This window comes from Coregonus clupeaformis, chromosome 18 (assembly GCF_020615455.1).
Source record: "Coregonus clupeaformis isolate EN_2021a chromosome 18, ASM2061545v1, whole genome shotgun sequence".
Taxonomy (NCBI): domain Eukaryota; kingdom Metazoa; phylum Chordata; class Actinopteri; order Salmoniformes; family Salmonidae; genus Coregonus; species Coregonus clupeaformis.
The window spans coordinates 55,822,986-55,840,330 of record NC_059209.1 but is presented as its reverse complement, the minus strand read 5'-3'; the positions used below and the strand labels follow the sequence as shown (position 1 = coordinate 55,840,330).

Below are 17,345 nucleotides of genomic sequence, written 5' to 3'. Positions count from 1 at the left end.
AGCAGTCAAAAAGGGAAATGGTTCCAATCGTTCACCTGTATATTCACTTGTATTTACCCCCCTAAAATGAAACGCTAATTAGCTGCTAATGTGGCTATCATAAAGAACTAAAAATGCCATGATGATCTGGACGAGACTGAAGAATTGAGGCATGGTTATCAAAATGTCACACCAGGGTAAGCCTAAACAAAACACAGCCCTTATTTTAAGTGTTTCTAAAATCCCCTAAGGGAAAAATGAATGGTGGAAAAACTATTGGAACCATTTCCCTGTTTGACCGCTAGGTTTTATGGGTATTATGACACGTCCACTGTGGGGCTCTATAACTACAACCAGTTAGCAAGTTTTACATTTCAAAGTTTCCTAGTTCCGACTAGCACTTGAACATGGCATTCATCTTGCCGCCATCACCTGTATTGTGGGAGGTTCTATAGACCACGCCAGCCTTGAGTTCAATCATTCCTATGGCAAAAATAAATAGGAAAGGTATAGGGTTTTGGGATAAACGCCGAAAATAAGGTCTGAGTTTAAGACAAGCTTAGGAGATCTTATGTGTTTTGTTCTATGAGATATCAGTCAGTTAACATGATCTTTATGAATTATGACCCTTTATGTGCTTTTTAAATTACCTAAATGCAGAAAAATTGACAAAAAGTGACGTTAGCTGATGTAGATTATCTCATAGAACAAAACATAGAAGATCTCCTAAGCCTGTGTTTACCACAGACCTTATTTTCGGCGTTTATCCAAAAACGCCATTCATTTCCACATAGGATTTGTCCAACGAACCATGGCGGAATTAGTGCCTACAAAAAGACGCCATTGCTATTTCGCTCTATTGTCAACCAATCATTCAGTTTTTTTTTTACCCAGGCAGACGTGACCAAAGATGTGACTGAAACAGGAACCAACTTCATACAGTGGTTATGTACAATTAACAAAACAGAATAAAACAATTAATAAAAGTCCCATGATGGTAGTGACTATACATTACTGCTTATCACGTATTAAACATCATACATTACTTCACTTTAATAAAATATTTCAGTTATTGTGTATATTACATTTCAAATCAAATCAAATCAAATTGTATTTGTCACATACATGTGTTTAGCAGATGTTATAGCGGGTGTAGCGAAATGCTTGTGCTTCTAGCATATACCCAATACACACAAACTAGTAAGGAATGGGATTTAAGAATATATACATATATGGACAAGCAATGACAGAGCGGCATGGACTAAGATACAGTAGAATATTATAGAATAGAATGCAGTATATATGAGATGAGTAGTGCAAGATATGTAAACATTATTAAAGTTACTAGTGTTCCATTTCTTAAAGTGGCCATTGATTTCAATAGGCACCACCCTCTGGAGAGCCCTGCGGTTGAGGGCGGTGCAGTTGCCATACCAGGCGGTGATACAGCCCGACAGGATGCTCTCAATTGTGCATCTGTAAAAGTTTGTGAGGGCTTTAGGTGCTAAGACAAATTTCTTCAGCCTCCTGAGTTTGAAGAGGCTCTGTTTCGCCTTCTTCACCACACTGTTTGCGTGAGTGGACCATATCAGTTTGTCGGTGATGTGTACGCCAAGGAACTTGAAGCTTTCCACCTTCTCCACTGCGGTCCCGTCGATGTGAATAGGGTGCACCCTCTGCTGTTTCCTGAAGTCCACGATCATCTCCTTTGTTTTGTTGACGTTGAGTGAGAGGTTATTTTCCTGGCACCACACTCCCAGAGCCCTCACCTCCTCCCTGTAGGCGGTCTCGTCATTGTTGGTAATCAAGCCTACTACTGTTGTGTCGTCTGCAAACTTGATGATTGAGTTGGAGGCTTGCTTGGCCACGCAGTCATGGGTGAACAGGGAGTACAAAAGGGGGCTGAGCACGCACCCTTGTGGGGCCCCAGTGATGAGGATCAGCGAAGTGGAGATGTTGTTTCCTACCTTCACCACCTGGGGGCGGCCCGTCAGTTAGTCCAGGACCCAGTTGCACAGGGCGGGGTACAGACCCAGGGCCTCGAGCTTAATGATGAGCTTGGAGGGTACTATGGTGTTGAATGCTGAGCTATAGTCAATGAACAGCATTCTTACATAGGTATTCCTCTTGTCCAGATGGGATAGGGCAGTGTGCAGTGTGGTGGCGATTGCATCATCTGTGGATCTATTGGGGCGGTAAGCAAATTTAAGTGGGTCTAGGGTGACAGGTAAGGTAGAGGTGATATGATCCTTGACTAGTCTCTCAAAGCACTTCATGATGACAGAGGTGAGTGCTACAGGGCGATAGTCATTTAGTTCAGTTACCTTTGCTTTCTTGGGTACAGGAACAATGGTGGCCATCTTGAAGCATGTGGGAACAGCAGACTGGGAAAGGGAGAGATTGAATATGTCCATAAACACACTAGCCATCTGGTCTGCGCATGCTCTGAGGACGCGGCTAGGGATGCTGTCTGGGACGGCATCCCTTAATCACGTCGGCCATGGAGAAGGAGAGGCCACAGTCCTTGGTAGTGGGCCTTGTCAGTGGCACTGTGTTATCCTCAAAGCGGGCGAAGAAGGTGTTTAGCTTATCTGGAAGCGAGACGTCGGTGTCGGCGACGTGGCTGGTTGTCTTTTTGTAGTCCGTGATTGTCTGTAGACCCTGCCACATACGTCTCGTGTCTGAGCCGTTGAATTGCGACTCCACTTTGTCTCTATACTGATGTTTTGCCAGTTTAATTGCCTTGCGGAGTGAGTAGCTACACTATTTGTATTCTGCCATATTCCCAGTCACCTTGCCATGGTTGAATGCGGTGGTTCGCGCTTTTAGATTTGCGCGAATGCTGCCGTCTATCCACGGTTTCTGGTTAGGGTAGGTTTTAATAGTCACAGTGGGCACAACATCACCTATACACTTCCTGTTAAACTCAGTCAATGTTTCAGTGTATTCGTCTGAATTATTTTCGGAAGCTACCTGGAACATTTATTTTATCAGTGATGGAAAAAGTACCCAATTGTCATACTTGAGTAAAAGTAAAGATACCTTAATAGAAAATGACTCAAGTAAAAGTGAAAGTCTCCCAGTAAAATATTACTTGAGTAAAATTCTAAAAGTATTTGGTTTTAAATATACTTAAGAATCAAAAGTAAATGTAATTGCTGAAATATACTTAAGCATCTAAAGTAAAAGTATAAATCATTTCAAATTCCTTATATTAAGCAAACCAGACGGCACTATATATATATATATATATATATATATATATATATATATATATATATATATATATATATATATATATTTTTTTTTGTGTATAGTCAGGGGCACACTCCAACACTCCATCATTTACAAATGAAGCATGTGTGTTTAGTGAGTCCGCCAGATCAGAGGCAGTAGGGATGACCAGTGATGTTCTCTTGATACAGTGAGGGAAAAAAGTATTTGATCCCCTGCTGATTTTGTACGTTTGCCCACTGACAAAGAAATGATCAGTCTATAATTTTAATGGTAGGTTTATTTGAACAGTGAGAGACAGAATAACAACAAAAAAATCCAGAAAAACACATGTCAAAAATGTTATAAATTGATTTGCATTTTAATGAGGGAAATAAGTATTTGACCCCCTCTCAATCAGAAAGATTTCTGGCTCCCAGGTGTCTTTTATACAGGTAACGAGCTGAGATTAGGAGCACACTCTTAAAAGGAGTGCTCCTAATCTCAGCTTGTTACCTGTATAAAAGACACCTGTCCACAGAAGCAATCAATCAGTCAGATTCCAAACTCTCCACAATGGCCAAGACCAAAGAGCTCTCCAAGGATGTCAGGGACAAGATTGTAGACCTACACAAGGCTGGAATGGGCTACAAGACCATCGCCAAGCAGCTTGGTGAGAAGGTGACAACAGTTGGTGTGATTATTCGCAAATGGAAGAAACACAAAATAACTGTCAATCTCCCTTGGCCTGGGGCTCCATGCAAGATCTCACCTCGTAGAGTTGCAATGATCATGAGAACGGTGAGGAATCAGCCCAGAACTACACGGGAGGATCTTGTCAATGATCTCAAGGCAGCTGGGACCATAGTCACCAAGAAAACAATTGGTAACACACTACGCCGTGAAGGACTGAAATCCTGCAGCGCCAACAAGGTCCCCCTGCTCAAGAAAGCACATATACATGCCCGTCTGAAGTTTGCCAATGAACATCTGAATGATTCAGAGGAGAACTGGGTGAAAGTGTTGTGGTCAGATGAGACCAAAATTGAGCTCTTTGGCATCAACTAAACTCGCCTTGTTTGGAGGAGGAGGAATGCTGCCTATGACCCCAAGAACACCATCCCCACCGTCAAACATGGAGGTGGAAACATTATGCTTTGGGGGTGTTTTTCTGCTAAGGGGACAGGACAACTTCACCGCATCAAAGGGACGATGGACGGGGCCATGTACCGTCAAATCTTGGGTGAGAACCTCCTTCCCTCAGCCAGGGCTCAAGAATTAGCACATTAAGGACCTGGAGTGGCCTAGCCAGTCTCCAGACCTTAATCCCATAGAAAATCTGTGGAGGGAGCTGAAGGTTCGAGTTGCCAAACGTCAGCCTCGAAACCTTAATGACTTGGAGAAGATCTACAAAGAGGAGTGGGACACAAAATCCCTCCTGAGATGTGTGCAAACCTGGTGGCCAACTACAAGAAACGTCTGACCTCTGTGATTGCCAACAAGGGTTTTGCCACTAAGTTCTAAGTCATGTTTTGCAGAGGGGTCAAATACTTATTTCCCTCATTAAAATGAAAATCAATTTATAACATTTTTGACATGCGTTTTTCAGGATTTCTTTTCTGTTATTCTGTCTCTCACTGTTCAAATAAACCTACCATTAAAATTATAGACTGATCATGTCTTTGTCAGTGGGCAAACGTACAAAATCAGCAGGGGATCAAATACTTTTTCCCCTCACTGTAAGTGTGTGAATTGGATCATTTTCCTCTTCTACTAAGCATTCAAAATGTAACGAGTACTTTTCAGTGTCAGGAAAAATGGATGGAGTGTACTGAAGTAAAAGTAAAAGTTGTTAAAAATATTAATTGTAAATTACAGATACCCATAAAAACTACTGAAGTAAAATATTTTTACATAGATACTTTACACTACTGACTACATTCCTAAAGGTATCTTTGCTTTTACTCAAGTATGACAATTGGGTACTTTTTCCACCACTGAAATGTAGTAATAAACAGATTAGGAATATTGTTTGTGATACTGCATTTCCCTCAGTAAGATTTTTTTGGTTGAATATCTATGGTGATATACTGTAAGGGGAAAAGCATGGAAGATTCCTAACAAATATTGTATCAGTAACAAGGTAAAGGAAGTTTCATTTAAAATGTTAACAAATAATTTATCCCGTGAAACATGTTTAGGAAAGATTCAAGCTGAATATTGATTATATTTGTGATTTCTATAGAATGGAGACCATTTTTCACATGTTTTTTTTACCTGTATTTATAGTATAATTTTTGGGATTGACATACAAAGAAAACATAACATGTTATACAATTGAATGGTTTTGATATAATGATTTATTTCAGAAATTATGATATTGATAAGGATGTAGTATATTTAATTCAACAGCTAATAATAATAATAAGTAAATGTCATATCATAAAATGCAAATGGTCTGATTTTAAAACCGGACTTCTTTCACTTTATAAAGGAATTTAAACAATATGGCACAACTTAAAAAACTAAAAGGCAATTAAAACCTCTAGTATTATTAATGAATACGATTTGTTTGTGTAGGATTTCTGGCAATTTAAAAGGTTTTATGTATGCTTTTTTGTATGTGACTATTCCTCTTTTGTTTGTTGATGTTTGTTGTTTGTTAATAAAAAGAAAACAAATATATCAAGAGTTAAGTATAAATTGTGTGAACTATGTTTAAAAATGGGATATGTACAATTGGGACATTAACATGAATAAGTAGGCCTGACCTACATGAAGGGAAATGATGGTACTATGGCAAATCTAAAATATCATGGAGAAGACGATATCCATCATATTAAAATAATGTCAAATGTAGTAGAAAATAAATGAATGGGAGTTTCTTGTTGTGCTGATAGGACCAATCGATCCACTCTATGTACTGACATCTAGAGGCGTGGCCATGTAGCAACGTCATTAGAGAGGGACAGAAGGAGGGCAGTTTGAAGCAAAACTGACGGGGTGGTAAAAGTAAACATGTTTTAAAATCCATACAGCTAGCTACCAAAATACTACTGTCAATATTGCCTTATGTGGCAGACTATAAATTGCATAAGTCAACTTGTCAAAAAAATTGCTCACAAAAATATAAGATAGTTAGGTAGTCTCTCAAGTAGTTAGCAAGCTAGCGTGTTTAGCTAGCAAGGAAGTCAGCCTAGCTAACGTTAGCTATCTCGATAACATGGTTTGCGAATTGTTGCATGTTTTTCTTGATTATTTGGCTTCATACAACGCAGTTGAAATGTAACTTTATAATATTTAGCAAGCTAGCTAGCGAGTTAACTTTCCAATTTAAACAATGGCAAGCGTACATGAAAGTTTGTATTTCAACCCAATGATGACAAATGGGGTGGTCCATGCCAATGTCTTTGGCATCAAAGATTGGGTGACTCCGTATAAAATCTCCGTTCTGGCCTTGCTCTATGAGATGACCACGTCAAAACCAATTGCTCTTCAGGAAAGAAGGCGCTTGAACAAACTCATCCTGCCTCTACAACAGGTTGGAATATCTATTGATCACATTACAACTTCTACTTTCAACTGTCAATTGCTTGCTTTTCTTTATCAAAGGTTTGTCTGTCTATCAGGGTCCAGACTTGACTCTTGGCCAATTCCTGAAGACTGTGGAAGAATGTTGCCCTCAAACAGCATTTGCTGTGAAACTCCGGTATGGACGAGTCCTTGACTCAATTGCTGTGGCCTAGGCCTATGTTTAGTGTAAGAGGTCAGTGCTGCATGTTATCTGCTCTTTCACCACACACATTTTCTCTTCACAGGTTACAAGAAATGGCTGATGGAGAGCTGAAGGACATGGAATATTTCTTTGCCACCCTCCCCACTCCTTTCAGCGCTATTGATTCTGAGGCGTATAAGACCAGTGTTGTTGGTGAGTAATCGTATGCATCATTTGATTCAAAAGTCCAAAGGTTGGATCAACTGAGCATCGTGTTTAGTTAGAGAGCGGTGCTGTATGATTTTCCTTAGAATTTATGGCACATGATCTTGTCTTCTTTATGTTTTCTCAGGCCTGTTCATGAGACACATGCTCCTGGCCTACAACAAGCTGTCTTTCAGCCAGGTGTACAAACTGTACAAAGCCCTGCAGCAGTACTACCACAGTCACTACGCCCAGCCTGGTGATGTCCAGGTGGGGCTGCCTGCAGATGACTCTGACATGGATCTCACCAGCACAGAGGACACGGTAGGGGAGAGGATGGAGAAGGAGGAGCTGGACACTGCACCGCTGCATGAGTCTGAGCTAAGGTTTGTATAATTCCCTTGTATAAGTAAAAGCAGAGGTGGTTGTAGAGGGAGTACTGTGTTAGTATTGATTACATTTTAGTAATTTAGCAGACGCCCTTATCCAGAGCTACTTACAATTTACAACTCTTTGAAGAGGTAGGGTTTCAAATGTTTTCGGAAGATGGGCAGGGACTCTGCTGTCCTAGCTTCAGGGGGAAGCTGGTTCCACCATTGGGGTGCCAGGAAGAGAAGCGCTTTGACTGGGCTGAGCGGGAGCTGACCCCCGTAGGGGTGGAACAGCCAAGAGACCAGAGGTTGCAGAGCGGAGTGCTCGGGTTGGGGTGTAGGGTTTGAGGATAGCCTGAAGGTAGGAAGGAGCAGTTCCCCTTGCTACTCTGTAGGCAAGCACCAGGGTCTTGTAGTGGATGCAAGCTTCGACTGGAAGCCAGTGGAGTGTGCGGAGGAGCGGGGTGACATGGGAGAACTTGGGAAGGTTGAACACCAGGCATGATGACATGTAGTAATCATTCTCATCAGTGTGATGGTCATCAGCTTATCCTTTGCACATTTCTCTTTTTCCTTATTTGCTACCTTTTGTTCTATAGAAATGAGGATGCCCCGAGCAGAGGCCCACTCTCGCAGAAGCAAGCAGAGTACTTTCTTGCTAGACAGGCGTACCTTCTAAAGAATGATGAGAACAAAGCCCTGAAGCCAGCTGCCCTGCAGGACGAGCTGAACAACATGCTCAAGTTCAACCCTGACTTTGCTGAGGCGGTGAGGCTCTACTATCATATAATATGGACTCACCCAAACAAACATGACATAACATATGTCTTGAACAGAAAGTGAGTTTTTCAGTGATTTCCGGTCAACCTGATTGTGCTTGAGGCAGCTGTTGTGTGTTTTGTGTCTCTGCAGCATTACCTGAGCTACCTGAACAGCATGCGAGTCCAGGACATCTTCATCTCCACCCACAGTCTGTTACATTACTTTGACCGCCTCATCCTGTCGGGAAGCGAGGGAAAGAGCAACGGGGACGAAGGATACGGGAGAAGTCTCCGCTACGCTGCCCTCAACCTGGCAGCACTGCACTGTCGCTTTGGGCACTAGTGAGTAGTGGTGGGGAAAGTCTGTGTCAATTTAAGTTGCAATTTATTTATGCAATATTGATTCATGTCAAAATAAAAATCAACTCCAACTCTTGACTTAGTCAACAGGCTGACCTGGCTCTACAGGAAGCTATCCGAATCGCCCAGGAGTCCAATGATCACGTTTGCCTGCAGCATTGCCTGGTAGGAGCTTTTCCTTTTGTGTTATGCTCTACATACAGTATTTACACAATATGGGTGGTCAAGGTTGGTCCGTGTCTATACCTTATATCACTTTCTCAGCACCAATACTGTACCTGTGTAATCATCTATGAATGTCTTTGTATCTCTTTCAGAGTTGGCTTTATACGCTGGAACAGATGAAAGGATCTGACAGTTCTGTGCTAACTGAGGACTCTGTGAAAATGGCTGCCCACTTCTGTCTACCGGTAAGAATAGCATGACCGTGCAGAGAAGACTGGAGCACTCCAGGTTCTCGTACCGTTTTATGCAATACATTCAGATAATAGGCAGAATCTACCGCACACCCAAAGCTGATTTGTGAAGGTGGTGGAGGCAAAAGGCAAAACAGGAATAAGTCTCCGCACACTTCCAGCCAGATGTTAATTTATTTAAATTATAGCTGAGCTTTCGGTCAGTCGACATTCATCAGAACATATCTCCACAAACAATAGTGGGACAGATAATGCCACACAGCGAGCCAGAGGTAATTGCAGACACCTGTGGTAATCTAAAGTACCCACAAGGGCCACAAGTTCTCATATCAGATAGCAATACAGGATAGAACAGAACATGTTATAGATGTATTTCTACTCTAACAAAAACGCATGTACACAGGGAATGTGGTGTTGTCATAAGGAACCCATACCCTCAAAGAGAGAGCAATAAAGCCGAAAAACTTTAAAAGGAAAGAAAAGGAAAACATATACATCGCTATATACAGTGTATTCGGAAAGTATTCAGACCCCTTGACTTTTTCCACATTTTATGTTACAGCCTTATTTTAAAATTGATTAAATAGTTTTTTACCCTAATCAATCTACACACAATATCCCATAACGACAAAGCAAAAACAAGTTTTTAGAATTTTTAGCAAATTTCTAAAAACATTAAAACAGAAGTTACATTTACATAAGTATTCAGACCCTTTACTCAGTACTTTGTTGAAGCTCCTTTGGCAGTGATTATAGCCTTGAGTCTTCTTGGGTATGACACTGCAAGCTTGGCACACCTGTATTTGGGCAGTTTCTCCCATTCTTCTCTGCAGATCCGCTCAAGCTCTGTCAAGTTGGATGGGGAGCGTCACTGCACAGCTATTTCCAGGTCTCTCCTTAGATGTTTGATTGGGTTCATGTCCGGGCTCTGGCTGGGCCACTCAAGGACATTGAGACTTGTCCCGAAGCCACGCCTGTGTTGTCTTGGCTGTGTGCTTAGGGTCGTTGTCCTGTTGGAAGGTGAACCTTCACCCCAGTCTGAGGTCCTGAGCAGGTTTTCATCAAGGATATTTCTGTACTTTGCTCCGTTCATCTTTCCCTCGATCCTGACTAGTCTCCCAGTCCCTACCGCTGAAAAACATCCCCACAGCATGATGCTGCCACCACCATGCTTCACCGTAGGGATGGTGCCAGGTTTCCTCCAGACGTGACGCTTGGCATTCAGGCCAAAGAGTTCAATCTTGGTTTCATCAGACCAGAGAATGTTGTTTCTCATAGTCTGAGAATCCTTTAGGTGCCTTTTGGCAAACTCCAAGCGGGCTGTCATGTGCCTTTTACTGAGGAGTGGCTTCCATCTGGCCACTCTACCATAAAGGCCTGATTGGTGGAGTGCTGCAGAGATGGTTGTCCTTCTGGAAGGTTCTCCCATCTCCACAGAGGAACACTGGAGCTCTGTCAGTGACCATCGGGTTCTTGGTCACCTCCCTGACCAAGGCCCTTCTCCCCCGATTGCTCAGTTTGGCCGAGCAGCCAGCTCTAGGAAGAGTCTTGGTGGTTCTAAACTTCTTCCATTTAAGAATGATGGAGGCCACTGTGTTCCTGGGGACCTTCAATGCTGCAGATATTTTTTGGTACTCTTCCCCAGATCTGTGCCTCGACACAATCCTGTCTCAGAGCTCTACGGAAAATTCCTTCGACCTCATGGCTTGGTTTTTGCTCTGACATGCACTGTCAACTATGGGACCTTATATAGACAGGTGTGTGCCTTTCCAAATTATGTCCAATCAATTGAATTTACCACAGGTGGACTCCAATCAAGTTGTAGAAACATCTCAAGGATGATCAATGGAAACAGGATGCACCTGAGCTCAATTTCGAGTCTCATAGCAAAGGGTCTGAATACTTATGTAAATAAGATATTTCCGTTTATAATTTTTTATAAATTTGCAAACATTTCTAAAAACCTGTTTTCACTTTGTCATTATGGGGTATTGTGTGTAGATTTTAGGGATTTATTTTAGTCAATTTTAGAACAAGGCTGTAACGTAACAAAATGTGGAAAAGGGGAATGGGTCTGAATACTTTCCGAATGCACTGTGCATATGTAGAACCAGGAGAAATCTAGACAAAACTAGATAAAAGTTAAGGTAACCTGTTGGGGAAGTATCAGCCACTAGGGCCATCATGAATACAGGACACCCTAATACCAGGGAGGGTGTGTGTGAAGCTAAGATGATGACAATAGGAATTACAACATGACCCTCATCAAAATCCTCATAAAGTCCTAACGGCTGTAGGGTGCCTAAAGTATGAATCCAGAGGAGTTCTCTCTAGCAGAGGTTATGGTCATTATCTCCTCCTCTTGGTGACACTTCCACTTTCTCAATACCCTGGAATTGTAGAGAAGGCGCACTGGATAAAGTGAAACGCAACAGAGTAATTTTCATCCTTGCGTCTTATAGAAGAAGTCTTATGTTCACTTGTTCTCTGTTTCAAGCTTCTGTATGTCTTGCCCATGTACATGTTATCACAAACACAGCGTAGGATGTAAATCACGTTTTGTGTTGCATGTGATCATGCCTTTAACACTATATTTTTCCAGACCTAGGGTGTCGGAACTGTTCTTTTTTGGTGATGTTGCACTGAGCACCATTTGCCACAGGGGTAATTTATATCTCTCAGGGGAGTAAGGAGGGTTGTTTAGAAACCCTGTAGACGCTGGCTCGGACTAGTCTACTGCGAAGACTGGGGCCCCGTTTGTAGATTAATAAGGGGGGGGGGGGGTTCTTGAATTCCTGGCTGAGTGCCCGGGTCTGAGGTGAGCATATGCCAGTGCTTCATCACTATGTTTTTAATCATAAAGGCTTTGGGCGTGAATTTACACTGAACTAAAAGAGAAACGCAACATGTGAAGTGTTGGTCCCATGTTTCATGAGCTGAAATAAAACATTTAAAATAGAAAGGAAAACGCCGCACACTGCTGCTCATGCTTTAGGTCTTCATCAGGCGTCCTGATCACCTGAGAGCATGAGAAGCAGTGTGCAGTGTTTTCCTTTTGATTTTCCATGAGTTCACCTACAACTCCAGCACCTGCAGAAAGTACCTGGATGTGCGCATGTTCTTCAGCTTTTGTACTGAAATAGAAAATCCCAGAAATTGTCAGTACGCACAAAAAGACGTATTTCTCTCAGATTTTGTGCACAAATTTGTTAACATCCCTGTTAGTGAGCGTTTCTCCTTAGCCTATATAATCCATCCACCTGACAGGTGTGGCATATCAATAAGCTGATTAAATAGCATGATCATTACACAGGTGCACCTTGTACAGGGGACAATAAAAGGCCTCTTTAAAATGTGCAGTTTCGTCACACAACACAATGCCACAGATGTCTCAAGTTTTGAGGGAGAATGCCATTGGCATGCTGACTGCAGGAATGTCCTCCAGATCTGTTGCCAGATAATTGAATGTTCACTTCTCTATCATAAGCTGCCTCCCACGTCGTTTTAGAGAATTTGGCAGTACGTCCAACCGGCCTCACAAAACCGCAGACCACGTGTAACCACGGCAGCCCAGGACCTCCACATCTGGCTTCTTCACCTGCGGGATCTTCTGAGGGGGGGTGCTGAGGAGTATTTCTGTCTGTAATAAAGCCCTTTTGTGGGGAAAAACTCATTCTGATTGGCTGTGCCTGGCTCCCCAGTGGGTGGGCCTGGCTGCCAGTGGGTGGACCTATGCCCTCCAAGGACCACTCATGGCTGCACCCCTGCCCAGTCATGTGAAATCCATAGATTAGGGCCTAATTTATTTATTTCAATTGACTGATTTCCTTATATGAACTGTAACTCTGTAAAATCGTTGAAATTGTTGCATGTTGCGTTTTATATTTTTGTTCAGTATAGTTGAACTTGAGAACTAGAGAAGCTGTTCACAGAGGAATTCACTAGGTGGTGACATTTCTCCATCACGGTCCTGTAGGTAATATCCCAGTGCATCTAGGCCTTTTTCATGAGAGATATTCGTGTAGAGGCTTTCTAGAGCAGATGTAGCCAATATGATGTTGTCAGGGAGATTAATCAGTTCTGATATTTTATTAATCACATCTGTAGAATCTTTGACGAAGCTGGGAGTTTTTGCACAATCGGCTTAATTAATGAATCAACATAGTTGGAGAGTGGGTCTAGAAGAGAGTCTATACTGGCAACGATGGATCTGCCCTTATGTTTTTAAACTGAGAGGTCAGGCTATGGGAGTTCAGTAGGTCCAGGTGTTTACTAAGCCTCACATTACCTTCAGCCTCTCTCTCTCCTTGTCAGTACCTGGCGTCTCTGGGCATTCAGTCCCTAGTCCAGCAGGGGGCGATCCAGGGCAAGACAGCCCATGAGCTGATGGATGCTCTGAAGGACACAGACATCCTGCACTGGAAGCACAGCCTGTCAGAGCTTATAGACATCAGCCTAGCTCAGACTACGTCCATATGGAGAATGTATGGCAAGAGGTGGGTCTCCTTCACGCATCCTGATGCTCCCTGACAATCAGAATCCACACTGTACAGAATTCTAACCAGTGAGTTTATCTTTCAGTATAAAACCTGTTTTTTACTTGCATAGTAAAAAAAAAAGTGACTGTCAGTTATTGATGTCCAGTCTTGACTAATTTAATTCATCCAACACATATTTACTGACTGCATGTCTCCAACATCAATGTTCTGTCATGTCCTGTTGTACGTATGTGTTCTTCCAGCACCATGGCTCAGCAGCAGGCCCAGCTCCTCCTGAACATGAATAGCCTGGAGCAGGTTAACTTTGGGGTCCAGCAGAACAACACAGAGGCCTTTGCTGTGGCCCTCTGCCACCTGGCTGAGCTGCATGCTGAACAGGTACTGTAGTTAGTACACCTCATCCCACCTCTGTCTCTCCGGCTTCAGTCCCACTATCACATCTCCCTCGGTCCTCGTTTAGTTACTCAGGGCCGTTTCATAAGCATTGATGTGATCCAGATTACAGCTCAGGAGATGTGCACTTGTGTAGGCTGTTAGTGAGGCCTGCGCTAGTTACATGTTCCTGTCCCTCTCCCTCCAGGGCCTGTATGGCGCTGTGTCTGAGGTCCTGAAGCATCTGAAGGAGCAGTTTCCACCTCACACCCAACATGCCAAGGTGAGCCATTCTGAACTCCAACTCTTCTCTATCCACCAACTTTAGACTTGACCTCAATCCCCATGTTTAGCACTTTCCTATTGCTATAGTATACAGAAACACCATTGCTCTCGAGTGGCGCAGCGGTCTAAGGCACTGCATCTCAGTGCTTGAGGCGTCACTACAGACCACCTGGTTCGATTCCAGGCTGTATCGCAACCGGCCGTGATTGGGAGTCCCATAGGGCGGCGCACAATCGGCCCAGCGTCGTCCGGGTTTGGCTGGTGTAGGCCGTCATTGTAAATAAGAATTTGTTCTTAACTGACTTGCCTAGTTAAATAAAGGTAAAATACAAATAATAGGCAATGTCACTGACATGGCTGGTATGAAGTGGGCTGTAGGGAACTAACTTAATTATAATGGTTTGTGTTCTCTATCACCAAGCTGTGGATGCTCTGTGACATCAAGATCCAGTTTGACAGAGCTATGAATGATGGGAAATACCACTTGGCGGAGCCCCATGTCACAGCCATTGCTGCCTTGAACAAAACTGAGGGTCTCTATAGGTAAGGAAGGGTCTTGACTCAGAACAGAGAACACCTTTACACAGTCTTCCAGTGTTGTAGCTATCTGTATGTGTGTCGTTCCACCAATTCAGTGCCTTTTGAGAAGTGTAACTTGGTCCAAAAAACCTTCTTGATTTCACCTAATTTCAACATTCTGTCATGAAGAGCACATGTTCAACTTCATGAAAAACATGTTTTCCCATCTCAAAAAAGGACTATACTAAGTGCCAAATAAAGTAACAGGGTATGCAGTAGCAGGGTTGACGGTTTCATCTTAAATCAGCTATAAATCCTCTCGTGACAGGGGGAATGGAAGCTTGTTTTGTGTAACAAGGAGTGGCAACTGAGCCTGTCTATCTATGGGTGTTACGCTCGACCCGCTCAGTTTTCCACCACAAAACACTAGAACATAAAAAAAAAGATTAGAACCAGCTCACCTGCTTTTTTACGCTATGATTTAACTATTAGATGTTACATAAAAAAAAAAAAAAGGAATAGTTTCACCTTTATTCAAATGAGAGTTCAGTTCACGTAACAGGGTTGACCTTAAAATGAGGTTCAGGCTTAAATGAATCACTAATCACATTAAATAAATAAAAATCTTCCGATATAACTTTGTCAAAGTACCAAAATAATTTGGGCTTTACAATGATGGTGAAACTTGGAGAAATGTGGGGAATATGTGGGTTGAAATCTTCCTAGAAGTGACACAGGGTTGACGGAGGGACATTTATTGAATGTTGTCTATATTAAAGGGCACTTCATTTAATATAACAGGCTTTTAAAATGCAATATTGGCGCACAATTTCTATTTAAAATATCAAAGGGATGCAAAAGGCACTCTTTTCGTGGAACGACCCATGTGTATATCTGTCGTGTTAACAGGAAAGCTCAAGTGCTGAAGGCCTTGAACCGGACCACAGAAGCACACAGTATCCTGCAGAGGCTGCAGCTGTACTGTGAGAAGACCAAGTACACAGAGATGATCATCAGGTAGGCCAGCACTCTCTAAATGAAACACCAGACTCCATATCTGTCGATGGAGTCCTTGAATGTCGTGTGAATGTGTTTATCAAGTTGTCAAGGCTATTTTTGGGGTGTAAGGGTTGTTTATCAGATATGTGTTTTAGATATGTTTGTATGCATTGTGCAGGGTGATGCTGGCCACAGCTGAGCTACATTGGGAGTCGTCAGGTTTTGCCACAGCCCTTCCTCTCCTGCTGCAGGCCCTGGCCCTGGCCAGACAGCACCACCTACAGGCCCTGGTCTCCGAGACCATCCTTCATCTGTCTTTCACTCAGGTCAGCACAACAGACGCACACACGCAATATTTAACCCTGTTATGGCAAACACACCACTGTTTACTCTGTATAAAACCCCTACACATACTCATACACACATATTCTCAGATATACACATCTTCAAACCCTTTAACTTAGACGGAATTGCATACTGTATGCAAAGCAAACTCCCACATTTAGGCAAAACAAGGAAATTCATACTGGTTTATATTTAAAAACTCCAATAGTTTGTGTTCTTCTCCTTCCCCCTGTCCAGTTGATGCTGGGAGTGCCGGAGCAGGCTCTGTGTGTCCTTCATGAGGCGATGGAGCCCATCCTGGCCCATGGAGCGGTCATGGATAAGGGCAGAGCTCTGCTGCTGGCAGCCCGCTGTCAGATGGCCATGGCTGGGACCCGGCCCAACGGCCAGAGGCATGCAGGTACCGCACATCCCCAACACCAAAACGTAATATCACTAACTACCTCAAAGAAATGTACATGTTTGTGGATACAATTACTTTGTCATGTAAGTACACAGACAGGAGTCGTTCAGAGTCTTCCTCCCTGTTGTCTCCCTCCAGCTTTGGGCCTGGCTGTGCAGACATTGGGCGAGGCTGCAGCCTACTTCTCCATGCTGGACTGTAAGGAGCGTCTCCGTGACGTCCACTACCTGCAGGCCCGGCTGCACCACACCCTGGGACAAACCCCCCAACGCAACAAATGTGCCATGCTGTTCCGCCTCCTGGACCAGGAGCTGCAGGCGCCGGGGGCAGCTGTTGCCATGCGACTCTGAACAGTCATCACCACCCTACCTTCTCCGACACAGACCGGTACATAAACTTTTGTACTCTGTCATTGTCATGGACTTCTCATTCTATCCTGTCTTTTGGTTGAAATTACTGCATTACTTGTGTGTTAGAGTAGAGAAACAACTGGTTTAGGGCACTCCCAATTTACATTGCCAACTTGTATCGTCTATCTACAATATAAAGATCAGACTTCAAGTCTCTATAATCTTATTTCTCACGTTTGTTGTCCTTTTTTTTTGCAAAACGGAGAACAAGAGATTTTGTTCAACCTGAAAATGTTTGTCTGACAACCACTAGATGTCAAGCACAGCTATTGGAGAAAAGGTGCAGCCTGGTTTGGCCTCCCCACAAATGTAACGTTTATTTGCAGTAAAAACAGTTCCAACAAACGTAGGTGTTCCCCTCAGGACGTGATGGATAACTGTGCAGGATCCAGAGGCCTCGATATGGAAACCTAGATGCCTCCACTCCTCTTTGAGTAGCACCCACATAGTATTTGAATTTCAGCATACATACCGTTAGACAACAGTTGATCCTT

General features: G+C 43.0%; 1 protein-coding gene across 3 annotated transcripts; it reads left to right on the top strand.

Annotated features, from left to right (window-relative positions):
• The first annotated feature begins 6,161 nt into the window (after window positions 1-6,161).
• On the top strand, window positions 6,162-17,017 carry LOC121550215 (anaphase-promoting complex subunit 5). 3 transcript variants are annotated; one of them, XM_041862364.2, is made up of 16 exons: window positions 6,162-6,733; window positions 6,822-6,901; window positions 7,011-7,120; window positions 7,260-7,497; window positions 8,082-8,250; window positions 8,395-8,585; window positions 8,687-8,768; window positions 8,921-9,013; window positions 13,334-13,515; window positions 13,761-13,896; window positions 14,099-14,173; window positions 14,597-14,718; window positions 15,604-15,711; window positions 15,872-16,019; window positions 16,276-16,464; window positions 16,580-17,017. In XM_041862364.2, the coding sequence occupies exons 1-16, from the start codon at window positions 6,533-6,535 to the stop codon at window positions 16,937-16,939; spliced, it is 2,484 nt and encodes an 827-aa protein (XP_041718298.2). In that variant the 5' UTR covers window positions 6,162-6,532; the 3' UTR covers window positions 16,940-17,017. The 3 variants fall into 3 exon arrangements, with proteins under 3 accessions (XP_041718298.2, XP_041718299.2, XP_041718301.2); XM_041862365.2 differs by having other exon boundaries at window positions 16,276-16,438; window positions 16,580-16,874; XM_041862367.2 differs by having other exon boundaries at window positions 6,176-6,204; window positions 6,805-6,901.
• The last annotated feature ends 328 nt before the right edge of the window (window positions 17,018-17,345 follow it).